This window comes from Sinocyclocheilus grahami, unplaced genomic scaffold (genome assembly GCF_001515645.1).
Source record: "Sinocyclocheilus grahami isolate Dianchi unplaced genomic scaffold, SAMN03320097.WGS_v1.1 scaffold106.1, whole genome shotgun sequence".
NCBI lineage: Eukaryota > Metazoa > Chordata > Actinopteri > Cypriniformes > Cyprinidae > Sinocyclocheilus > Sinocyclocheilus grahami.
In genome coordinates, this window is record NW_015505285.1 from 1,748,736 (window position 1) to 1,772,729 (window position 23,994).

The 23,994-nt window shown below is 37.4% G+C and overlaps 1 protein-coding gene across 1 annotated transcript in view; it reads left to right on the forward strand.

Moving 5' to 3' along the window:
- Window positions 1-22,969, forward strand: part of LOC107588625 (zinc finger CCHC domain-containing protein 24-like) — a 35,076-nt gene extending 12,107 nt beyond the window's left edge. The window contains exons 3-4 of the mRNA XM_016276785.1: window positions 17,948-18,112; window positions 21,749-22,969. Coding sequence (XP_016132271.1) covers window positions 17,948-18,112; window positions 21,749-21,862 — 279 coding nt within the window. The 3' untranslated portion in view covers window positions 21,863-22,969. The remainder of the gene's footprint in view (window positions 1-17,947; window positions 18,113-21,748) is intronic.
- Window positions 22,970-23,994: the final 1,025 nt, after the last annotated feature.

Sequence of the window (23,994 nt, forward strand, 5' to 3'; positions counted from 1 at the left end):
TGCTTTCATCAAAGAGATTAATGAGGACAAATTAAAGGGCACAGTGGCATTCCCAGTCTTTAAAAAAGACCCTCAAAATAATGACAGAGATTTCTGCTTTGTGCAGACAGGGTATATTGCTTGGATAAAGAGACTAAGACATTCAACCCTTCACTGATGTGGACCAGAGTATTGAGTATAATTATTCAATAAATCCGTCGTGATTATCTTTTCATTAACTTTTATTTGTCCAGAATCCTTCATAAAGATTTCAATTATTTCTCAGTGAGAGGTTGTGGTCATGTCTGGTCTTGTGAGAACAAAAATTAATGAAAGAAAGCAAATATGAGAAGTGGATGTCAACACGAATATTATACAATCTGCTTGTAAAAAATGACATGATAAACTTTGATTTGTGGGCTTTTGATTATGATTAGGAGATTTTCTGCACGTTTTAGTTCATCTGGGTTGTATTTGGTTCTCTGGGCTTTTTCTTATTGAGACCAGACTGATTTCTTAAGGGCATAGTTCACCCAAAAATAAAAATGTCTTTATTTACTCACCTCATGACGATCCGAATCTGTATGACGTTCTTTATTCTATGGAATACAAAAGAAGAGATTTTGAGAAATGTCTCAGTGATTTTTGTCCATGCAATATAAGTTGTAACTAATTAGGTACCAACATTCTTCAAAATATTATTTTGTGAACTACAGAAGAAACAAATATATATTTTTGGGTGAACTATACCTTTAAAGTGATGTAAGCACTTAAGATTTCTCCAGTGGTTAGTCACAGGAAGTCACCTTCTAAATTATTATTGTTCAAAGTCGCTCTTGTGTGCCACTAACTTTTAAACCATAGACAAAGCCACCATAAACCTGCACAAGGTCATTGGAATTGTTACCAAGAGGTTGTTTGTTGTTATAAGACTATGTACGACCTACAAGTTCCTTTGATTACATTGTACCAACCTAATAATTTTAGCGGAATGACCATTTGTTTGTCCTTATCTAACATGGAAACACATCCTGCCCAGCTTAGAAGAACAGATGATGTACCACCATGAGCTCATCTGGTATCATATAAACAGATATCCCTGACAGATCCATCCCTCTCACCCGAGTCACTAGATTCCAAACTGAATGCCATCGCTCATATTTTGACCTCAGGATGTGAAAGGGCTGATGTCGAGAGTCTTCTATTCAAAATGAATATTACAGAGGGCACACGAGCACAGTGAGATGGTGTCAGAGGAATAACACGGCAAGCTTTGTGTTCAGGTCTGAATCGGGACCATCAGGAAGGGCCTAGTGCTGGGAATGGCCAATGTTAATTAAGGGTCCCATTGTTTGTCTTTAGGATCCCCAGACGTAGGGGTCAGGAAGTCAGCTCGTATTGTTCACCCAGTGGGATGCTGACTACAGCACAAGCGGGGGCCACAGATCTTTTTTCTTTTTTAATCACAGAACAGGCAATCTCCTGTTGGACTTATCTTCTATTAGCAATAGAGTCTGTTATTATGGAGGACCAGGGAAAAGACAGTCAGTTGTGTTTTTTGGAGAAAGTCTATAACATGACAGGATATCATTCTGCAGGCTGACAAATCATCGAGGAGAGGCGTTCAAGCCAGGTAGCTGTCTCAAACTGTTTTTTTTTTTTTTATTGCAGTGGTTGCAAGACCACCACTTTATTAATATTACTCCTTCCTCTTTCTTCTTCTTCTTTCTTCTTTACATCAAAACATTTTTAGAAGTAATAATAAATTTACAGACTATTTATTTCTGTAAATAAAATAGATTCTGCTTTGTAAATTTATTTATTTAAATTCATGTTTTAAAATATCCCATTGACTTGCGGCCTAGTGCTGGGAATGGCCAATGTTAATTAAGGGTCCCATTGTTTGTCTTTAGGATCCCCAGACGTAGGGGTCAGGAAGTCAGCTCGTATTGTTCACCCAGTGGGATGCTGACTACAGCACAAGCGGGGGCCACAGATCTTTTTTCTTTTTTAATCACAGAACAGGCAATCTCCTGTTGGACTTATCTTCTATTAGCAATAGAGTCTGTTATTATGGAGGACCAGGGAAAAGACAGTCAGTTGTGTTTTTTGGAGAAAGTCTATAACATGACAGGATATCATTCTGCAGGCTGACAAATCATCGAGGAGAGGCATTCAAGCCAGGTAGCTGTCTCAAACAGTTTTTTTTTATTGCAGTGGTTGCAAGACCACCACTTTATTAATATTACTCCTTCCTCTTTCTTCTTCTTCTTTCTTCTTTACATCAAAACATTTTTAGAAGTAATAATACATTTACAGACTATTTATTTCTGTAAATAAAATAGATTCTGCTTTGTAAATTTATTTATTTAAATTCATGTTTTAAAATATCCCATTGACTTGGATTAAAATGTTTGGCATTAGTAATCATAATGATGACAGAGGTGATGTTACTGTAATGTGTGCATTTTGAAATCGGATTGGTTTTCTCTTCTCAGTTTATTTGCACTCTAATTTCTGACAGGACAATGTTGCATGCATTTAATGCATCATTTAATTTACACAGAGCCATTAATAATATTATTTTTCAGCATTGCAAGCACAGCTACCTTTGTAATCAGCAAATCTAGTTCCACATTTTTTGATGATGATGGTATCGTATTTGTTGGTCACACAAGTGGCTGACCATTTCTTGCCACATTATAAACAATGAAACAGAACTTTTATTTCCAGATATGTGGTAAAACAATATGCCCGATTGTTATTTTTGTTTGTATGCAAAAATTGACTTCTTGATGTTGTAAGAATGACAAAGTTAAACCCATACTGTGGTGTACTGGTTCTTGAGCCCGGCACAAAGGACATACAAAAGAGGCTCTTGTAGCGAGCTGGAAGGCCTGTGTTGTTGAGTCACTGTGGCGGCTGGAAGGGCTCAGGGAAGTAGTGGGGGTGTGAGGGAGAGAATGACTGAGGGGGGAAGGGCAGTATGGGAATGTTTTTACAGTCTGACCTGTGATCTTCCTTCCATTCTGCTCCAGTCCTTCTCTGACACACTGAATCTGTGTGGTTCCTGGTCCTGGAACGGCCCCCAAAAAGTTATTTGTACACTTAGTCATGTATAAATGTCAAAATATCAAACCAAATGGCATTTATTTTAAAGAAATACACATTTTTCAATAGATTCGAAATTAAGTCAAAAAGTATTTAAATACTTTCTGGTCGTCCAATGTTAGTGGCACATGCCCATAGTAAATGTGATAAACTATGGTTTATCATGGTGAACTATCTATGGTTACTCTGCTAGGACACCTGTGTGAACTTGACTTCACACATCCACCAAAAATCCCTGTGAAACCAGTTAAAATTCATTGCAAAAATATCTATAAGGTTATTCTGTAGAGTCGTTTGTTTGCAGATGCCATTTGGTTTACTATTTAATGCAATACAAGTAATACATTTCTAGTTGTCCAAATACTGTACTTTTTGGGCCCACTTTACTGTGTGTACATCTTTCCAGTGATAGTATATGTAGTTTTAGTGATTGTGTGTGTGTGTGGGAGAGAGAAACTGGCGAGGCTATCTGAGAGAAGACGGTGAAACAGGCTGAAATGTAAACAGATAGAGCTTATCTCCATGGCTGGAGATATAACAGACAGCCCTCTCTTCTGGACACGGCTGAGAGCAGCTCATCCGAGGAACGACATGCGTTTACATGGATATTTACTGCACAATAAATCCCTCGCCGTTATCATAGCGTAGTCAGATAAACAGATAGCCTGATGATACAGCGACAAACCACACTGTAAAACAGCTCACATGTGCACAGCCACATCCTAAGTGCTCAAAAACAAACATGCGTTTCAGCTGAAGAGAAAAACGTGTCTCCCTTACGAAAAAACTGGTGCAATATGTCCTCTTCGCTATGTCAACCATGTGCTCTGAAATAAGATGGAAACATTCAGATACATTACCTCAATCTTTTTACACACAAGCCAATCAACCTGCTCATGTCATTCATTGCTTCGGTAACTTAATCCCATTTTGCAGCTGTACAAGTCGTTAGGGTTAGCTGGGCTGGCACAGAGATCCTTGGGAATTGGATTTTTGACCATTACAGATACAAGGATCCTTTGCATGTGAACATTTTGAGAAATATGTGGGGACATTTTTAAAACGCGATCACTATTGAGAATTGGGCTGTTGAGGGTCTGGTGTCATAGACTGTAGCAACAGATTTAGTTTGTGTAAAATGGTTGCTATGCCACCATCCGATACACTCCACAATTCCCATCTCGTGTGTCATCCGTTTTCAAGGACCACACGGTGCATTAAGATGATGAATGTACGTGTGCCGAGAGAGAGAAGATTTCGAACCCGATCAGAACCAATTAATAGAAACGTCAGCATTATCCGCGTGATATATTTTGCCAATGCCAGCTAGTGTTAATGCATTTTTCCAGTGAAACCGAATACATAGAAAATATTTATCTACACATTGGGCCAAGAGAAAACCTTCTCCTGGGATACCGAAGAACACAATGTGCTCATTCATAAATAAAACTCCCACCCATACTTTTTTCAAGTACAACACCAATTTGAACATGTTAGCCCAGATTCATTTTTATTAATAACATAGTTAAAATAATGTTTTGAGAGATATTAAATGGTAATCCAGGCAAAGTGATTTCAGATATGATTCATATTAGTTTGCTAAGACAAGTAAACATGCTCTGGTTTGTTTTAGGGGATGGAGGGCTTACTGTACCTGTATTGAGAATTATGTTTTTGAAATGTATTCTGCCAGGACACTGTTCTCTGCAAAGTTTTGTTGAGATGTCTTTTTTTCTACTCTACAACATCAAACAAAAGAACCCTTGACAGAAACAGCAGTTCCCATAACCTCTGGTTCATAAAATGTCACTCATAATTTGATTACTGTCTTGACTGACAAGCCTCTGCGATAAGGAAACACATCATTTATAACTCTAGATCAGCAGTTGCAGCACACAGCCAACAACAAGTGTCTCTGTGATGTATTTTCCTGTAAAACTAGAAAGAAATGACCTGGAATGAAGCTCATGATCCTTGAGAAGAGACTAAACAGTTCTTAGTGTGCAGGCTCTCAGAACAATCTGTTTACATGTCTCTTGATCTCTTCTCGATTACCGATAGCAGGTCGGTTTGAAGCAGCAATATGTGAGAAATTATGCAGTTGTAGGCGCAGCCAACATTCATGTCTTTAGATGAATTGGGTTATTTACATCTTATCCAGGTTCCAGGAAATTGCAGAAATATGGTTTTGGCCTAGACTGTTTTTGTGTTCATTAATTGGATTATTAATCTTAGGAAAAACAATGCAAGTTAATTATTTACACAGCAGATTAATTATAGATGCAGTAAAGATAAAAGAGCAAAATGCTTTCTGTATATTTTGATGATTCCTTGTAAATATGATGATTCTTCAAAAAGAAAGAATTTCCTTAGTAAAAAGTAATATATTTAAAATAAATTTATTTCATACTAAGTATAGTTCAAATCTATTAGCATATTTAATGACATATCGGTTAAGACTTACTGATATAAAAAGTATAATTAAACTTTATTTGAAGTACTACTTGTGCACAATGCACATTTCTTAATATTATTAAAGTTTTAATGTCACTATTGATGAGGATTGTAAGATCTTTGAATACTATTGGTCATTAAATACATAATATTTAAAGTTTACCTGAAGTATACTTGCAATTGTTCCACTTTAGCACAATCAAATATACTTCAGTATATCTTTAGTTGGACTTTAGCACTACTTTTGTACAATTAAAGTGCAAGATTAATTGTTCCAATTTAGCAGACTTAGTATACCAGTTTAGTATACCAAAAGTACAATTGCAGGGTATTTTTATTAAGTACAGTACATAAATATGTAATTGTATTTTAGTACTACTAATCACATAATAAATGTATTTCAAATACTTTATAGTATATTTATTTTTCACTATAGGGTTATACTTTTATTCAACAAGCCAAGGATGCATTAAATGATCAAAAGTGATAGTAAAGGCCTATACATTGTTACCCAAAACTGTTTCAAATAAATGCCGTCCTTTTGAATTTTTCATTCTTAAAACACTAAAATATTAAGTAACACAAAAATCAGCAGCAAATCAGCATATTAGAATGATTTCTGAAGGATCATGCGACACTGAAGACTGGACTAATGGCTTTACCATCACAGGAATAAATTACATTTTAAAATCTTAAAATAAAAAAAATGTCCATTTAAATTGTAGTATTTTTTCCACAACATTGCTGTTTTTATTTTTGATCAAATAAATGTAGCCTTGGTGTAAGCACGAGAGGCTTCTTTTAATAACATGTAAAAAATCATAGCGACTCCAAACTTTTGAATGATAGTCCTAATGTAAATACAAGCTTATTTGTCCATTGCTATTTTATAAGGAGGAGAGCATTACAACAAAGGGCCCTGGATATTAAATCATGTCTGAATTAACACACCATCCTAGTTTGAAAGCAGCAGAGGTTAGTGGCCTCACTGACACTGCTGTAACTGTGTGTGATGAACTCCTAATTAGAGGAGGAATGCCAAACTTGCCCGTCTAACAGGCACAGCTAGCTGTCTTGCCTGACAGTGCACAGTGAAAAGGCCTTCATTAAAGGCCACATTTGTTCTGACTAAATTTAAATGGGAAATTCAATGTTATTTTAAGATTAGGCTCCCTTGGGTCCTGGATTCAGGTTTTGATCTACAGTACAGGCCCACTTAGAGTGTTTACCCACATGATGGCTAACGCTTGTGCTTGATAAGCCCTCTTGAAAAATATCAGTGGTTTGCCAGCTATTAGCCTGTCACCAGTTTCAATTGACAAAACACCAGTTTGTGGATATGTTCATGCTTTCAGCTTTGCCAGTAGACTATGTGAGCTTGAAATAGTATTTTCTTATTTAATCCTCCTTTATAGTTGTTAAACATTCACTTCAGCTTAATCAGCATGGCTCAGTTAACAAAGTAGATGCCATAACTGCAGCTTTCTAATGCTTGATTGATTGTAATTCAGAAGTAGTATTCGGATTAAATATTTTGATTTGCAAGCAAATTTGTTATTATTTCAGTAAAGTCAGTGTTGTACTAGTTGCAGTTCTTGTTTAGGGCTCTTGAAAAAAAATAAAATGGACTTTTATTTATTTAATTAATGATATTTATTTAGTACTGTGTAGCTACTCATGTACAACAGAAGGCAGATTGCCTACTTCCCTGCACCAGCTGAAAATCTGCCATTGAGATGAATGGGAATGCTAACGGATAGATTATAGACCTCCTTGAGCTTGACAAAGGACAGTCAATACTTCATTCTCACCTAGAAATAAAGTGTCTATGTGAGTAATGTTGTGGGGTAGTGCGCACATTACCTGTATCATGTCTCTTCGATTGTGCTTTTTGACCCATTATTGTCATTATTAATGTGTTGCTATATTACATATCGCTTTATGTCATCTATGTGCGATTTTGGCAGGTCGGGTCTCTTGGAAATCCTCTGTGTTTTCTTTCTGAAACTGGGGAAGAGATGAACATAGCAAACACTGTGGTATGTTAATAACTAGTTCATTTATTTGTGTGACTGAATGCAATTTTATTGCCTATAAATAAGAAGAATGCTGGATCCCAAGAAATGATTTATTGAGTGTTATGTTATTCAGCCTCCAGTGGAGGCTGCAGTATTGAGCTCTCTGCTGTTTTTGCTATAAAATCCTTTGTTTTCAGATTTTGGAGAAGTTTATACTATCGTTACTTTTTGTTCATGACTGGAAATGTTGCACAAGTACAGCCTTTGCTTAGGATGTTGCCCCATGAAGCCTTTTCAGAAACGTAACACAAATTAATCCATCCTGCTGTAAAAAGTAGAATATTATGAATCTATCATACAGATATAATAAATTAATGTTTTCATCATAATTTAATTTTTTTAATTAGATTAGACTTCTCCACGGGCTGTATATGCTGCGGGCCATATGTTTGACACCCCTGCCCAAAAGGATTCTGTAAACCCATATATTTTAGAACAAGTGTTAGATTGCTGTTCACTTTGGCCAAATGTCTGTTGTTTAGTATAATATAACACATGTTTCAGTTCTAGAAAATGGAGGTCAAGGGACAGCGAGTGCTGCGATTCCCATCACTGAACATTTGTCAGAGGAATTGTCGTATTTGTGTGCATAGTGCATCGTGTGTGACTCCTATACAATGGACTGAACAATAGGAATCTTAATCAAAAGATTTGCAGCTAATTATCAGAGTAAACCGAGCAGTGTAGAGAGTGTACCCCTCCGGAATGGCTAAGTTTGATCTGTGATCAGCAAATCAATCTCTTCTGCGTCCCGGCCAAACCAAACACAGATTAGTAGAAAGTTGAGTTTTCTTCCCCTCAACTTCGATGTGGGGTAAATGAGCACATTGTATCTGGTGGGACTGGTGTTCCTGTGCTGTGCGGAGTGCAGTCCCATGGGAGCCGGGCGAGAGGCTCCAGCACCGGGGCCTCCATTGTTTATACTGATGGATTCCAGATGCTGGCAGAGGGAGCAGCCAAACTCCAGGGGCCTACGCCAAAAACCCAGGAAGCAGTCCAGCGCTATCTGAAATACTTGGAAAACATTACTTAGCTTTGTAATAACCTAGAAAAGAGTGAAAGGGCCAAAATCTGCACTGAATTTTCAAACTGAATATTAGTGACCACTGGACATGTGTTGGTTTCACAACTCAAAATAGTTGTTTCAAGGAATATGTAAGGTCCAGGGATATTTGCTTAAGAGAGTAGCGCTAGCATCTAGTTGTTTAGCAAAACGTGTTTGAATTTCAATATCGCTGTAGGTCTGATGTTGTATTTTGGTGAACAATGCTTTACAAAACTGTTAAATTTGTTAAAGTAGCAACAAATCTTTTCTTCTGTATTGTGATGTGTATCTGAGTGAAACAGATGATCAAAAAAGAGAATATGCAGGGTGGGGAATTGATTCAATGCATCGACTAAACGGAGGCAGATTTAAATGTGAGCTTGTAGTTGATTGTAAGAAAGGGTCAGGTATTTAGTAGACTCTCAATGGAAGATTATGGCAAATTATGGCATTTTAATAAATATACGAGGTCAAAAAATTAATTAAAGTAAGATCATGTGTTTAGAACATTTAATTTTCATTTCACGCCAATTTTAACGTATATCATGAACCAAAAAAAGATGCATTTTTTTCACAGTGTTTATTACATCTAGATTAATCTTCATTTATAATACTATTATTCATTGTTAATTCATTTTTTATGTTATACAAAACTTGTTACAAATGCTAAAAATGTATTAAATAATATTAAAGTTAATAAATGAGGTTAAAGTATTGTTCATTGTTAGTTGACACCTAATAAACTAAGTAATTTTTATAAATTGAACCATATTGCAAACTGTTACCGGTGACATCATTATAGTGTGGAAGTGTTCCTTCCCGTTCTCTTTATGAACACATATCCGGTATCAGCTACTTAAGACTCTCCAACACCAATCATCAATAAAAAAACGTCAAGGCTGGCCCCAGGTCAGCAACTAAAGCTATAACATGTCAGCATCAACTTTTCTTGTTTTCTAATTTCTCCCTAAATTCTGTCAGTGACTGTGCGTGATTGGATTGTTTTTCCTAACACTGAGGCATTGTGAGCTGAGAGATTTATCATTTAACAGCACACCTGTTCCCTCTTGTCAGTCTCTGCGATGCTGTCCTTGCCTTTCGGGCGTAAAAAGAGACAGCTGCACCCACAAGAAAAGGACACGGAGAGACCCAAGAAAACACTAGCCTCATTTAGCCACCATAGTGGGGATTAATAAATAACACCAGCATGCACCTGACTGGAATGCTTGCTCAAGTCCGGCCGTTCATGGAAAACTCCGGAAATCGCACACAGACGCAGCTGATGAGCTCCACACTATCATTCTTGTGTGTGGGAAAGGCCATCTGCAAGCTCTGTCTTGGCCTTGGCTGAATCTCCTCATCCAGGCCAGACAGAGCTCCACTTGATCCGTTCTCACATTGTGATGCTAATGACTCAGAGCTCTGTAACACACGTTGGTACATTCATGTCTGTTTACATGTGCTAAGCGTTGGGATGACACCTATTTATGTAAAATATTTGGACACAAGTCACACTTAAAATATATGAATATCATCTATAAAAAATACAAATAAAATAAAATAAAAAATACAATTAAATAATTCAATGATATATATATGCAATGCAATGAAAATATATTAGGGCTGTCAATCGATTACCATTTTTAATCTGATTAATCACATCCTTTTTCTGTGATTAATTGCGATTAATCGCACACTTCATGAAATTAAGCATAGACCATTTATCTTGTTTCAAATGTTCAAAAATCTATGTTTTCTACAAGCTTTTTTCAAGGTAAATTTAGATGTCTTTCCAAAAAAGGACACCAAAGAACCAAATGATATAAGGAGCCCATATAAGCACATATGAAAGAAAAAAAAAATCTGAATTTTATAGTATGTGTACAGTGCAACAGCAAAGAGCTTTTTCACATTTTAGAGAAGTCAAGTTGCGATACCGAACAGGACCACATGGAGATGCCAAAAAAAACTAAACCAACCGCCTGCTTACTGCATATATCTACTACAGTACACTGATCCATTCAGTATAACTAAACACAGCAACATAAACATGACAAATCAAAACATTATCGTGAATGTGTGTGGAAACAACATGAATGTACAGAAATGTCTGTGCCTGTGCATAAATACAATGTGCGATCAGTGCGTCAAGAGCACTCATACACGCATTATTATAACGGACTCACGCGAGCTTACTGTACGACTCCTGTATGCCACCGCAGTCGTCTTTACCTTGATTGCAGTCTTCATCCATCAAAACTTTACTAGCGAGACTGGTTATCCAGTCGAGAAAACGTAGTTTGCGTCTCATCTGGCCATACAGCGGTGGGATGTGTTGACAATTCGTTCAGTCTGTACTTCACACAGAGCATGACGTGTGAGGGCTTGGACTCTTCAGAGACAATCACAGAATATGACAGAGCTTGTGTTTTTTAAAACGAAACACACTGGAATGAATAATTCACTTAAAATGCAATGCGAGTCTCTGTTCTCTCTGCAATCTCTGATGTAATCAGCCTGGTTTCCTTTATATTAGCACTGTTTTCAAGAGTGTCTAGCTGCAACCTCGCACTTGCACTCTCAGACGTGCATTCTCAGGCTTGCACTCTCAGACACTTGCGCTTCCGCTAGCAACGTCACTTGCAGTCTTTTATTTTTTTTTTATTTTGTTCTATTTATTGATTACTTTGTTTGAATCTCTCAACATTTTACAACAGTAGCCAGGTGGTGAAGACAAGAAAAAAGAAACTAAATTACGAAGTCACTTGCAGTCGCCACTTGCACTCTCCGATACCTGCGACGTCACTTGCAATTGACACAAATCATGCGTGTTGCCAATGGAGATAAGACGCTGTAGTGATTAAACGATTAAAACTAATTTAGTACTATAACATACAGGGTCCTGCAAGAAAAAGACAAGACCCGCAAATCCGTCGCCACAGAACAGCAGAATATGAACGCAATGCACAAAGTCTCTTGTTAAGCATTTTCCTCCTGTAGAAAAACATAAACACTTAACATGGCGTAATGTATTAAGATACATTAATTTCAATTAAAAGATCAAATTCGATATGTAGTTATTATTTAATGTACTACAAGGCAAACAGATGGCTATGAACACAATGCGCAAACTTTCACTTGTCCTCCCATACAGCAAAACGCTTAATGTTGTATAATAACAGACTATGATAAATACAATACAGTAGCCTATATGTCTTGTTGTTGACTCAAAGTATATACAGAACAGCAATTATGAACGTGCATTTTGAAATGCATTGGGATTTTAAAAGGATCAACTCCGTACAGGCAAGCAGATGAGCCCAGAACGCAATGCATTAAATTGCACGTTAAACATTTTCCTCCTATAGAAAATCATTATAAATAAAACACGTAATGTAGCTTAATGGACAAAGACGATGATATAAAAGAGCTGTAGACAGTTTATTCTATATGGAAAAATGCTTAACGCGAAACTGTGCGTGTTGCATTTATTCTAGGCTCACCTGCTTGCCTGTATATTAGTTATGTATATTAATAATGTAGAGGACCATATTGAGTTTGGCCTTTTTAGTCCATTATGCCACATTATGCCAAGTACGTTTTGCGGTATGGGAGGAAAATACTAGAGTGCAAGTGTGAGGCTGCAGCTAAACCCTTCTCACTGTTTTGGACGGATTGTTTGAATGCATTCGCTTACTGGATCATTGGACTGAAAACATTCCCGGAGTTTAGCAGCTTAAAATTATCTATTCGCAAGCAGAGTTGCAAAATTGGGTTAAAGGGTTAGAATAGAAATTGTGCTTCTGTAATTTTGCGTTAATTGCGTTAAATTATTTTAACGCGTTAAGGATTGTAAAATTAATCGAATGCGTTAACGCGATGACAGCCCTAATATATACACACTTATATACATTACATACATACATGCATAATGTCTCTAATCTAAAATTTTTTACATTTTTAATTTCTTATTAAAGTTTAATTAATTTAATATTTTGTTGACTAATGCAAAGACTTTTATGCAGTTTTAAGCGTGGCTTAAGTGTCCGAATAGTTTAAATATTTTGTGGCCACTGTACATGTGTTTGTGTGTGTGTACATGTATATGGGAAAATATTCTGTTCAGCAATTATCAGTGTTTATTGAGTTCAGTGAGTTCATGTTTACTTAAATCAGACAGATTTTGGGTGATATTTGCAAGAAGCATGAATTTGAATGTTTGTGAATGGCCAGCTATGCAGGTTTCATGATTAGCCAAACATTATGCACAACTTTTTTTTTGTACTGCATTTGTGAAGGCCTAAAAAAATTGAAGACTAAAAAAAAAAGTGTTTGGATTTTTGTAGTCTCCTGTTGATTCTCTGCCCCAAGAGTTGACATGCATTTCCTTGCAAAACCAAACTTCAGCAGCCTGGGCCAAAGAAGTGGGTTTTTTTCAATTACCTCCAAGAATTCTCTTAAACTGCATAGTCACCCTTCCAAGAATTGCTCCATTTTGCACACAGACAAATAACATAAAAAACAGCTAAATCTGGTAAATTATTATTAAATTTGTGGCCTCTGTAGATCTGCCTTTTCTCTCAAATAGATGGCAAGACCCTGTAACACCTCCATATTCTGTTAAACTATTTTGCCTTTGCTGCCGTTTGACAACGGTTTTGTTAATGGTTTTGAAAGATGTCATCAGGTGACGTTCAGATTTTTTATTATTTTTAAGGCCCTGTCCACACGAACACGGTTATTTTTAAAACCGCAGCTTTTTCTACACGGTTTGGCCATTTGTCCACACGCAAACGCAGCACCAGGTCCCTGAAACGGAATGTATTTGAAAATGCCTGCCAGGGTGAAGATTTTCAAAAACTTGTAGTTTTTGGCTTGTGACGTCGGAGCACGCACTGTTATCTCCACCTACTGGAAACTTTTTCAGGCTTCTGATTGGCCAACATGGCTTTACGGTTGAGATTATATCGCCACCTGTTGGTTTGGCATGCTCTTGACAGTGTTTCATAGCATGCGTTTTCATGTGGACGGAGATTTTTTTTTAAACGGAAGGAAAAACTGTTTTTAATATAATACCCGTGTACGTGTGGACATGGCCTAAATTGCCTTTGAATTTTTAAAGGACAACTGAAATACATCAAATGTAAATTTTCTGTTGGAGGATTATTTGTTTGATTCTTTTATTCATTATAACCATTTATTTATCTTTTAATTCATTGATTTATTGCACTTTAGCAGACACTATACTGTAGAAAGCAAGCAGAGATACAGGTTTGTGTGTATTTACTTGCTTTAAAAAGTGGATTTAAGTGGGCTCTTTTTTGAACTTGCTCTGACCAGACCCTTCGTAACATTTCCTGCTCCTTTAAGTCTTATCTCTCTCCAAACACTGAATCCCTATCTCTCACTTTTCTCCTCTGGCACCCTTTTGTTAATCTATGTAGTCTTAATTAAAAACAGAGGGCTGATCTGAAAAGGGACTTTTAGAGTTTCTCATGTTATACCAGTGTGGAACCCATCTGCTTCTGATTTCCTTCCCCCTTCAGTCCTGTAGGGCCTGATTGGAGGAACGTCTCCAGCTGTGAGCGATGACTGCCGTGCTGTGGTATTTGTCCTGTTGCGGGGAGGTTGGCTCTGCTGCGAGGACAGCTAGAATCGCCCCCCCTCTTTCAGTCTCCATAGGGAACACAGCTGGAGGGACAGTGAGAGGAGATGCTCGATCTGATCTCTCTTCTCTATAAGTGTTTGCAGTCACTGGATACTTCGATCTCTTCGATGTCATAAGCATTCAGAAAGCTCAGAAATGTTCTGCTTAATCCTCAGAGTGTGACCCTGTTGTCATTTAAGGCTGCTAGGATTAACGTGGGGGTCTTTGGAACAAGATTCACCTTACTGAGTGTTGACAGGCAGTAAATATTTTGTGTGTATGTTTATAGTGAGTGGCTGTTTTTGTCTATTTTTGCTCCAAAAAATTACTTTATAACTCCCTCGAACAGCTGGATAGTGAGGGCCCTTTCTTCAAAAACCCTCTTAAAGCTAATGCATATTGCTTCTGAAGTAAGCATTAACTTGTGGCAGGATGGGAGAGACATATCAAACATCAGCTATTCATTCAGTGTTGCTCTTATCGATTCCCTTTCCTGTCTTTAAGCTGTTTTCATTGGACAAACAGCCAGATTGATGTACACAAACCTGCTGTGTTCATTAAGCTCGGGTTGGGTTAAAATGGTTACATTTAGCAATGCACTGGGTAGAACTGTGTAAACACAAATCTGCAACACACAGGCTTCGTTCAGGATGTGCTTAGACTGTGGCGTTTCTGACAACGCCATTATTTTGTCATTTCCCTGGTGGTGACTGTAAGTAGAGCGTACTCTCCATTGCCTTATTTCCTCTGAGATTGTTGCATTTGGAAAATAATGAGTGTTTTGTTTTGAGCAATTGCTTATTTTGTGGGAGGAATATACTCAGAGCTAAAACAATAGGGTAATAAATTTTGGGTTCTTGGGTTTGTGGATTTTTGATCCGGTGGTTAGTGTAAGACTAATGTGTTTCAAATGAGCAACAAATAGTTTATTTTCTGTAATTTATTTAAAGAAAAAAGTCCACCTTTTTTATTTTTATTTCACTCATATTTAACAATGCATTGTTTGTTTGTTTGTATTTTATTCCCTTTCCATTCCTGTTCTAGAAAGCTTAGTTCCTCTCTATGAGCTACAGAATGTCTAAATGTCAAAATTCGCCAGGTTTCCTTCACACTGCCAGTGTATCTCTATTGGTCTAAAATCTATTAAAAACACAACCAAAATAGGTCAGACTGCTGTAAACAGAAAATCATGTGTGTCCTCTGGCACTTGCCCAGAGACCTCTGCAGTGCTGGATATATAGAGCCTTTTTTCACAGAGTTGTGAATTCTTCAAAACTGCTGATCAAATCTCTCTCGTAGAGATGCCGTAACTTACGAGTGCCTGTCCGGTCTAATCCAGTTGTGATTCGATGAGATCTGCCCACTGTTTGCTTTGTGGTACAGTTTAGCAGGCAAGGTGACCGAGGTTTATACAACCCTATATACTTGTCAAAAGATTTTTTTACATTTTGCTGAAAGAATTCTCTTATGCTCACCAAGGATGCATTTGTTTGACCAAACATATAGTAAACACAGGAAAATTGTGAAATATTATTATAATAAAAAAACTAAACTGTTTTCTATTTGAATATATTTTAAAATGTAATTTATTCCTGTGTTGGCAAAGCTGAATTTTCATCAGTCATTACTCCAGTCAGTGTCAAGTGATCTGCAGTTGTGTTACTCCATTATATTATAAATAAAAATACAGTTATTTAAAAATAATTTGTAATAATATTTCCCAATATTACTCTTCTATGAAATTAAGCTTTAGCTTTATCCATTCATGAACTAATACTATTCTCAAAAACAGGGCATCTGGCACACACCTGAGTTTCAGACCATGTGGCAGCCCTTGACACCAAAATCAAACTCCATGTTGAGTTAATTACTAAATGTTTGAAGGAAACCAGTGATGGAAAGCAGTGGTTCTGACACTAGATATCGCTGATTGTTTTGCCTGTTCTCTGATTTAGGACCTCACCCCCACCAGACCACCAGCATTATGATAGCACTGGGACTGGCACCATCACAGGGATGGCCTTGCGTCAGACTTTCTGTGAAGTTTGAATGTATCGCCAAATCAACAGCCACAACCGTCATGCTTTCCAGCTGTTGTCGACAGTTTTGTTGACAGTGGTTGACTCATGGTGTTTAAGGTTGGGGAGGAGAGCCTTTTGCATGCAGCGTGTCAGTTGGCCAGTTGGCTCTGGGTGGATGGAAGCAGATGCTAATAAATTATATCACTTCTTTTTTGCTCATATGGGACCTGGAACTTCATTTCCAAATCCTCTCTCCAGTAAAGCAGCTTTAGGCCTCCCTATCCCCTTAATAAACCCCTTAATAATTCCAGTGTGGAATAAACACTCCAGTAGCCAGTTATTTGCTATGCAAGATTACACACGGTTGGATGCATGGATTCACATCCTAAATCCTGTTTAATGTCACAGCAATTTGGTAAAAATCAAAATGCACTACTAGCCATTTTTCTGTTCTCTTTTAGGAGAGCTGAGTCAAAAAGGAAGCAGAGGGTATGTAATAATGTACACCCTGTGACCAGAAAGCATACTGAGACCACACCGCAATTATCTGTTGAGGTTTGAATTCACTTACATAATTAAAATCATTAGAATTCCCCAAATACAGCATTCTCAAATTTGTGTAGTGGTTTGGAGTTTGAACTCTCCAGCAAAAGTCTGCCATACCACACATAGCATCTTGTTCAGTTTAGGAAGATGGAAAAAAAAACAGTGTCACATTTCAAGTTAGCAGCTCTCTGTACGGATCAACATTTTGTTTAGATGTTTTTTCTGTGTTTTTGCAGAGCAGCATAGAATCAGTTGTAACAGGGTTTGACAGACTCGAGTTAAGCATTTTATGTGTGTTTGGTTTGGACAAAATTTGACCAAAATTATGTTTGTGATGCTCAAGGGAAAAACTTAGTCTTTTCTTTTTGCTGTTATAGAGGCCTAGATATTGATGTCAGCATTGACTCGCTTTGTTGAAACTACTCCCATAATATAATCCTTGTGAGAAAATGTTCTGCTGTGAAGGGGAAAATAGCAAACCCTATAGATTTTAGTAATTAGTCATTTCTCTTGCTCACTAAGTTTTCTACAGGATTTATTTTCTTGTATATTTGATCATTAAGTTTCATGATTATTGTAGGTAAAAGGTCTCAAAATGAATATCCAGTTTTCCATTCTGTAAGTTTGCAATGTCCAAATTCACTTTTATTTTGAACTCATTTAAACAAAACAGTGCAGAATTTTAATATCAGCCATTTATCAGTTATTGGCCATAACATGAAAATAATTATCGACATAAAATAATCAGTATCAGCTAAAATGTAATAAAAATGTCAAAGCTGTTTATTAACAAAACTGCATGATGATCACCAGCTGTTACCATTCCAAATGTTTTAAGAGAAACAACAGAGTTTTGTCTTGTACTCAATAACATCAAAGTTTGTGGGCAATGCTTTAACTAATTTGCATAAAATTTGGTTTATACAAATTTTCCACAATCCACAGAAGCTTCAAATTGCTTCCGAGCTACACTAAGTCTAAGAACTGTTTCAGCTGATCGGACGAATGTAGATTTTCTGAGCTGAGCTCTCATTAATCAGACTCTGTCTCTGACATGTCCTCTCAGGCAAGACCCAAAGGTGAAGGACTGACTCCATACCAAGGCAAGAAGAGGTGCTTTGGTGAATACAAGTGCCCAAAGTGCAAGAGGAAGTGGATGAGTGGGAACTCCTGGGCCAACATGGGACAGGAATGCATCAAATGCCATATCAATGTTTATCCTCATAAACAGGTACACCTTTTAACAGCTCATATAATCTGATACTGTATTGCTAAAATACTACATGCAAGTTTTTCAAATCTGTCAGTTAACTGAGTAAGCACATATGGTGGAATCTTCCAAGAATTCTTATAGATGGGGCCCAGCGGGTACCCTTGAAACCTGAGACACAATCTCAAGGCATCCGTCTAACCCAAATACCCCTTGAACTCAAGAAGGGGTCATTTTTCAGGAAGTCAATGAACACTGAACTAATCTACACTGTAAAAAGCGCATTCTATAAATGTTACCTAAAAAAAGCTGTATTTGGATTGATGTTAAATAATATTTTTGACCTGAATAAAATCTGTTTGTCTGGATATTTCCATATGAAACACATTTTTAGGTTATCATGTTGTAGTGTACACAATAAGGCAAGAGTTAAAGCATTAATGTTATTATTCTTAAATGACATCTGTAGACTTGCTGTTTAACCTTGTTTTTAAAGAAGCACTACACGGTTCTAGGTAGGTAAGCATGCAAATAGCTCTCGGGAGGGAAGCATTCACTGCAATTACCTTCACTACAAGTAGTTTTGCATTGAACTCTCCAGCAAAAGTCTGCCATACCACACATAGCATCTTGTTCAGTTTAGGAAGATGGAAAAAAAAACAGTGTCACATTTCAAGTTAGCAGCTCTCTGTACGGATCAACATTTTGTTTAGATGTTTTTTCTGTGTTTTTGCAGAGCAGCATAGAATCAGTTGTAACAGGGTTTGACAGACTCGAGTTAAGCATTTTATGTGTGTTTGGTTTGGACAAAATTTGACCAAAATTATGTTTGTGATGCTCAAGGGAAAAACTTAGTCTTTTCTTTTTGCTGTTATAGAGGCCTAGATATTGATGTCAGCATTGACTCGCTTTGTTGAAACTACTCCCATAATATAATCCTTGTGAGAAAATGTTCTGCTGTGAAGGGGAAAATAGCAAACCCTATAGATTTTAGTAATTAGTCATTTCTCTTGCTCACTAAGTTTTCTACAGGATTTATTTTCTTGTATATTTGATCATTAAGTTTCATGATTATTGTAGGTAAAAGGTCTCAAAATGAATATCCAGTTTTCCATTCTGTAAGTTTGCAATGTCCAAATTCACTTTTATTTTGAACTCATTTAAACAAAACAGTGCAGAATTTTAATATCAGCCATTTATCAGTTATTGGCCATAACATGAAAATAATTATCGACATAAAATAATCAGTATCAGCTAAAATGTAATAAAAATGTCAAAGCTGTTTATTAACAAAACTGCATGATGATCACCAGCTGTTACCATTCCAAATGTTTTAAGAGAAACAACAGAGTTTTGTCTTGTACTCAATAACATCAAAGTTTGTGGGCAATGCTTTAACTAATTTGCATAAAATTTGGTTTATACAAATTTTCCACAATCCACAGAAGCTTCAAATTGCTTCCGAGCTACACTAAGTCTAAGAACTGTTTCAGCTGATCGGACGAATGTAGATTTTCTGAGCTGAGCTCTCATTAATCAGACTCTGTCTCTGACATGTCCTCTCAGGCAAGACCCAAAGGTGAAGGACTGACTCCATACCAAGGCAAGAAGAGGTGCTTTGGTGAATACAAGTGCCCAAAGTGCAAGAGGAAGTGGATGAGTGGGAACTCCTGGGCCAACATGGGACAGGAATGCATCAAATGCCATATCAATGTTTATCCTCATAAACAGGTACACCTTTTAACAGCTCATATAATCTGATACTGTATTGCTAAAATACTACATGCAAGTTTTTCAAATCTGTCAGTTAACTGAGTAAGCACATATGGTGGAATCTTCCAAGAATTCTTATAGATGGGGCCCAGCGGGTACCCTTGAAACCTGAGACACAATCTCAAGGCATCCGTCTAACCCAAATACCCCTTGAACTCAAGAAGGGGTCATTTTTCAGGAAGTCAATGAACACTGAACTAATCTACACTGTAAAAAGCGCATTCTATAAATGTTACCTAAAAAAGCTGTATTTGGATTGATGTTAAATAATATTTTTGACCTGAATAAAATCTGTTTGTCTGGATATTTCCATATGAAACACATTTTTAGGTTATCATGTTGTAGTGTACACAATAAGGCAAGAGTTAAAGCATTAATGTTATTATTCTTAAATGACATCTGTAGACTTGCTGTTTAACCTTGTTTTTAAAGAAGCACTACACGGTTCTAGGTAGGTAAGCATGCAAATAGCTCTCGGGAGGGAAGCATTCACTGCAATTACCTTCACTACAAGTAGTTTTGCATTCACATGCATTAGCAGCCGTCGTACCGAAGGAACCAGCTGTTGAGAAGGCCAACTCTTCCACAGGACAGATTATTATGGTTAATTCCCTTCTGACAAGCAAATTCTTTAGCTTTTCAGTCTCACCTACTTAACATGTTTCCTGCAGTAAGCGTGCAAGATGTGCAGCGCACTGCAATATATATCAAAAGGCCTTTAAGGGTTTGCAGCTGGCCTTCTTTCCCTGTAACTCAAGCAAACATATGAACATTTCTGTTTTTATTGTCCTCTCACAATGGAAATAATTTTTCCAAGTCGTGCAGTATGGAAATCGCTCAATACTCCAGATTGTACACCGTAAAGTATTTTATATCTCCAGCCGCTCCCGATGGACGATTAAGTGAAAGTATCTGAGTAGTGCAAATGCCACACTGCTGCATAAAATAGCCAGAATGTGCTCGAGAAGCAGGCGTCCAGAGATCCCTGCTTTTATCATTCTCATATTTAACAACATGCACAGGGAACATGGCTGACATCTTTACAGTATGAGAGCAGACATGGAGCAGAGGTATTATATAAAGTCCTCCCAAGCTTGCTGGGTTTTTTTTCGGTTTTGGCAGAAATTCGTTCTGCTTATTAAGAGCATCAGGCTGCAGTTGCCAAATTATTAATTCGCAGAGGTATTAGACATTTCCTCTTATTATCATTCACAAAAGCCTTTGGCTCACAAGCAAACACTCCCTTGGGTTACAGTGCTGTCTCCTCCCAATGGCCCGTCGTAAACCTGGTTTTCTGTAATTCACGGAGCGCAACTGAGACGTACAGGAAAGAATAACAAGATTGTAAAACGATCTTCCAAAAGCAATGGGTGGGAAAACAAATAATTGCAAAAGTATTATTTGTGATCAACAGCCAAAAAGATTTGGCTCGTGCATGTTCTCAGTGTCTTTTGCGTCGTGTCCAAGACAAAGATTCGCTATAGAGTCTTCCCTCCCTGGTTGTGGTCTTAAGCGATGGAATCCTGTAGGCACCTAAACTTGCTTGGAATCCTCTTGTATATTAATCTCTGCAAAATTACAGAGGGGAAAAAATGAAATGAAGTTTTAATGACAAAACATGTACTTCTGGCAGCAATTGCAAACACAACAAGGACGTATTGGCTCTTGATAGCCGTCCTAAACAAATTTCTGACACACCCCTGTGGTTGGTCCATTGTGGTTTGAGACTTGGACCTACGAGATCCTGATACTTTGACTCCAAAACCATATCTCCAAAGAGTCTAGCCAAATGCAAAAAGAAATCTCCAGTTTCAACCTGACTGATGTTGTGGACAGAAGTACACATGCACTCAAAGTGTGATTCACAGGTTCTGCTCCTTTCAGCGTCCTTTAGAGAAACCCGACGGCCTGGACGTTTCCGACCAGAGCAAGGAACACCCGCAGCATCTGTGCGAGAAGTGCAAAGTCCTGGGCTACTACTGCCGCCGTGTGCAATAAGGAGGATCCCGAGGTCGTCCCCACCCTTTCCCATCACTTCGCCTACCAAGCACTCCAAGAAAAAGTGAAAAGTGCCAAAATATTCATGTAAATATCTCTAATGCTAGTAACGGCTTTGTGTATCAGCAGCATGCGACGCATTTATTGTGTATAATGGACAATTGAATATGTTTGGGACAGTATTTCTATCCGTACGGGACGCAGTGGATTACCTCACCATTGCGTCCCCTGATTGTGTGTTTACAGACTCTCCCTTCATTCTCCCTGCCAAGTGAACTATGAGGATGTGCCGAGCACTAAAGGTTTCATGTTAGTTTGCTCAAACAAGGGCCCAGTGTGCCTTTGCAGAGTTTTTGGGTCAATAGCACATCATATTAACTGTGAATTAACAGAGGGACAATGGACTTTCCATCCCTTGCTTTTGTGTCACATATTTATTTGTTTGTGTATCGTTTCGTAGTGCAATTGAATGAACTAAACTGGGATAATTTCATCTGTGTTTATATATGGACAGGTATTGTCTAACCCCACCTCTTGCCATTAGAAACTACTGTAGAATAGAACTTTCTAATGCTTCGGATTAGCGCGTCAGGTAGTTATATCTTTCACGTACACGTGTATGAATTGCCAAATGCGAGATGTTTTTGTCAAGTTGGTTAAATGCAGCCTTGGAGGCATTTGAATCGAGTTGTTGGCAACTATGCAAAACCATTGTAGCTTATGCAGAGTCATCAGCTCCTTACGTTGTTGCGCAGTCGAATGATTTGTGTGGATGATCGAAACAAAGCCATGGCTAGCTGACCGTCACCATCCTTTGAAATGTGATTACCTATGTTGTCAATTGTTGCCAGAGAACTGCTTCAAACGTCTTAGAAACCCATGTAAAGCTGAAGTGTTTTGGTACAGGGGTCAAAATGTGAGCTTTTCAGTCCATGTGCTAACATTTACAAACATAACGCCTGCTCTTCGCTGAGATATTTGCCTCAGGATAAAGAGTGTGTTTGAATGACACATCTCAGATGAAACAGTGTGCATCTGTCTTATATAAACACCGCTCTAGAAAATGTCATTAATTCATTTCAATATTATGCAACATTTATTTTTAAATTAAAAATGACTCATTCACATCCTCCACTCTTGAAAATAAAGGTTACAAAATGTTTCCCCCCCACAGCAATGCCATAGAAGAAGAACAGTTTTTAAAATAACCATTTTTTATAACCTAAGGCACCTTTTGTGCAATGAAAAGGTTCTAGGGATGTTTAATTGAACCATGGATGCATAAAGAACCTTTCTTTTTAAGAATGTTGAATTTGACCCTTGCACTAAAATGTTTCATTAAAGAAATTATCCGCTGTTTACACAATCATTCTGATCATATCTCAGAATGAAATCCTTAGTTTTTAATGTTTTTATTGCCTTACCCCACATGTGCATGTTTATGCATTGGCTACAAACGGACCTGATGAATTACACCCTGTTCAAACTGTGATTTTTGAGAAGCATTTTCTATTTGAGTGGGCAAGTATATGGTTGTAAAGGGAAAAGAAGGACAAAGTAAGTAATGCTGAAGAGTTTTTTTTAGATGTAATGAGAAAACACTTTGGGTACATTTGATCAGAAGACATTTGGAGAGAGACATTTGATTGAGAACATTATGATGGGAGGGTGTTAATATTTGGATGGAAGTAAGTGTGTACAGGATCTCATCTATGTGCCTTTACCTCTTGTTATGGCTCACACAAAGTACTAATTGATCATATTTGAGTGTGGCCCAGGATTATTAAACAATAAATGTAGCTTTACGTGTTCCAGTGAGAAGTCGTAGATGGATATTGTGAGAATTGTGTCATAATTGCGTTGCTAATCCTAGATGTACATATGAAGTTAAACGCATTTACATGGAAAATGCAGTGTGTATAATTGTTTACTTATTGTTGGAGTCCACATATTTTCTGTTGAATATTAGTTAATGTTTCATTTATTGCGATAAACTCAGATGAAGATAGGAATCTTGTTTGAAGGGAATGTCTAGTGCCTTAACAGTTTGGTTATGCAAAGTCAGGATTTTTGCCAAGGAATGTCATGTATGATGCTGAGGAATTAAAGCAGCCAATTAGATGTCTGAAAAT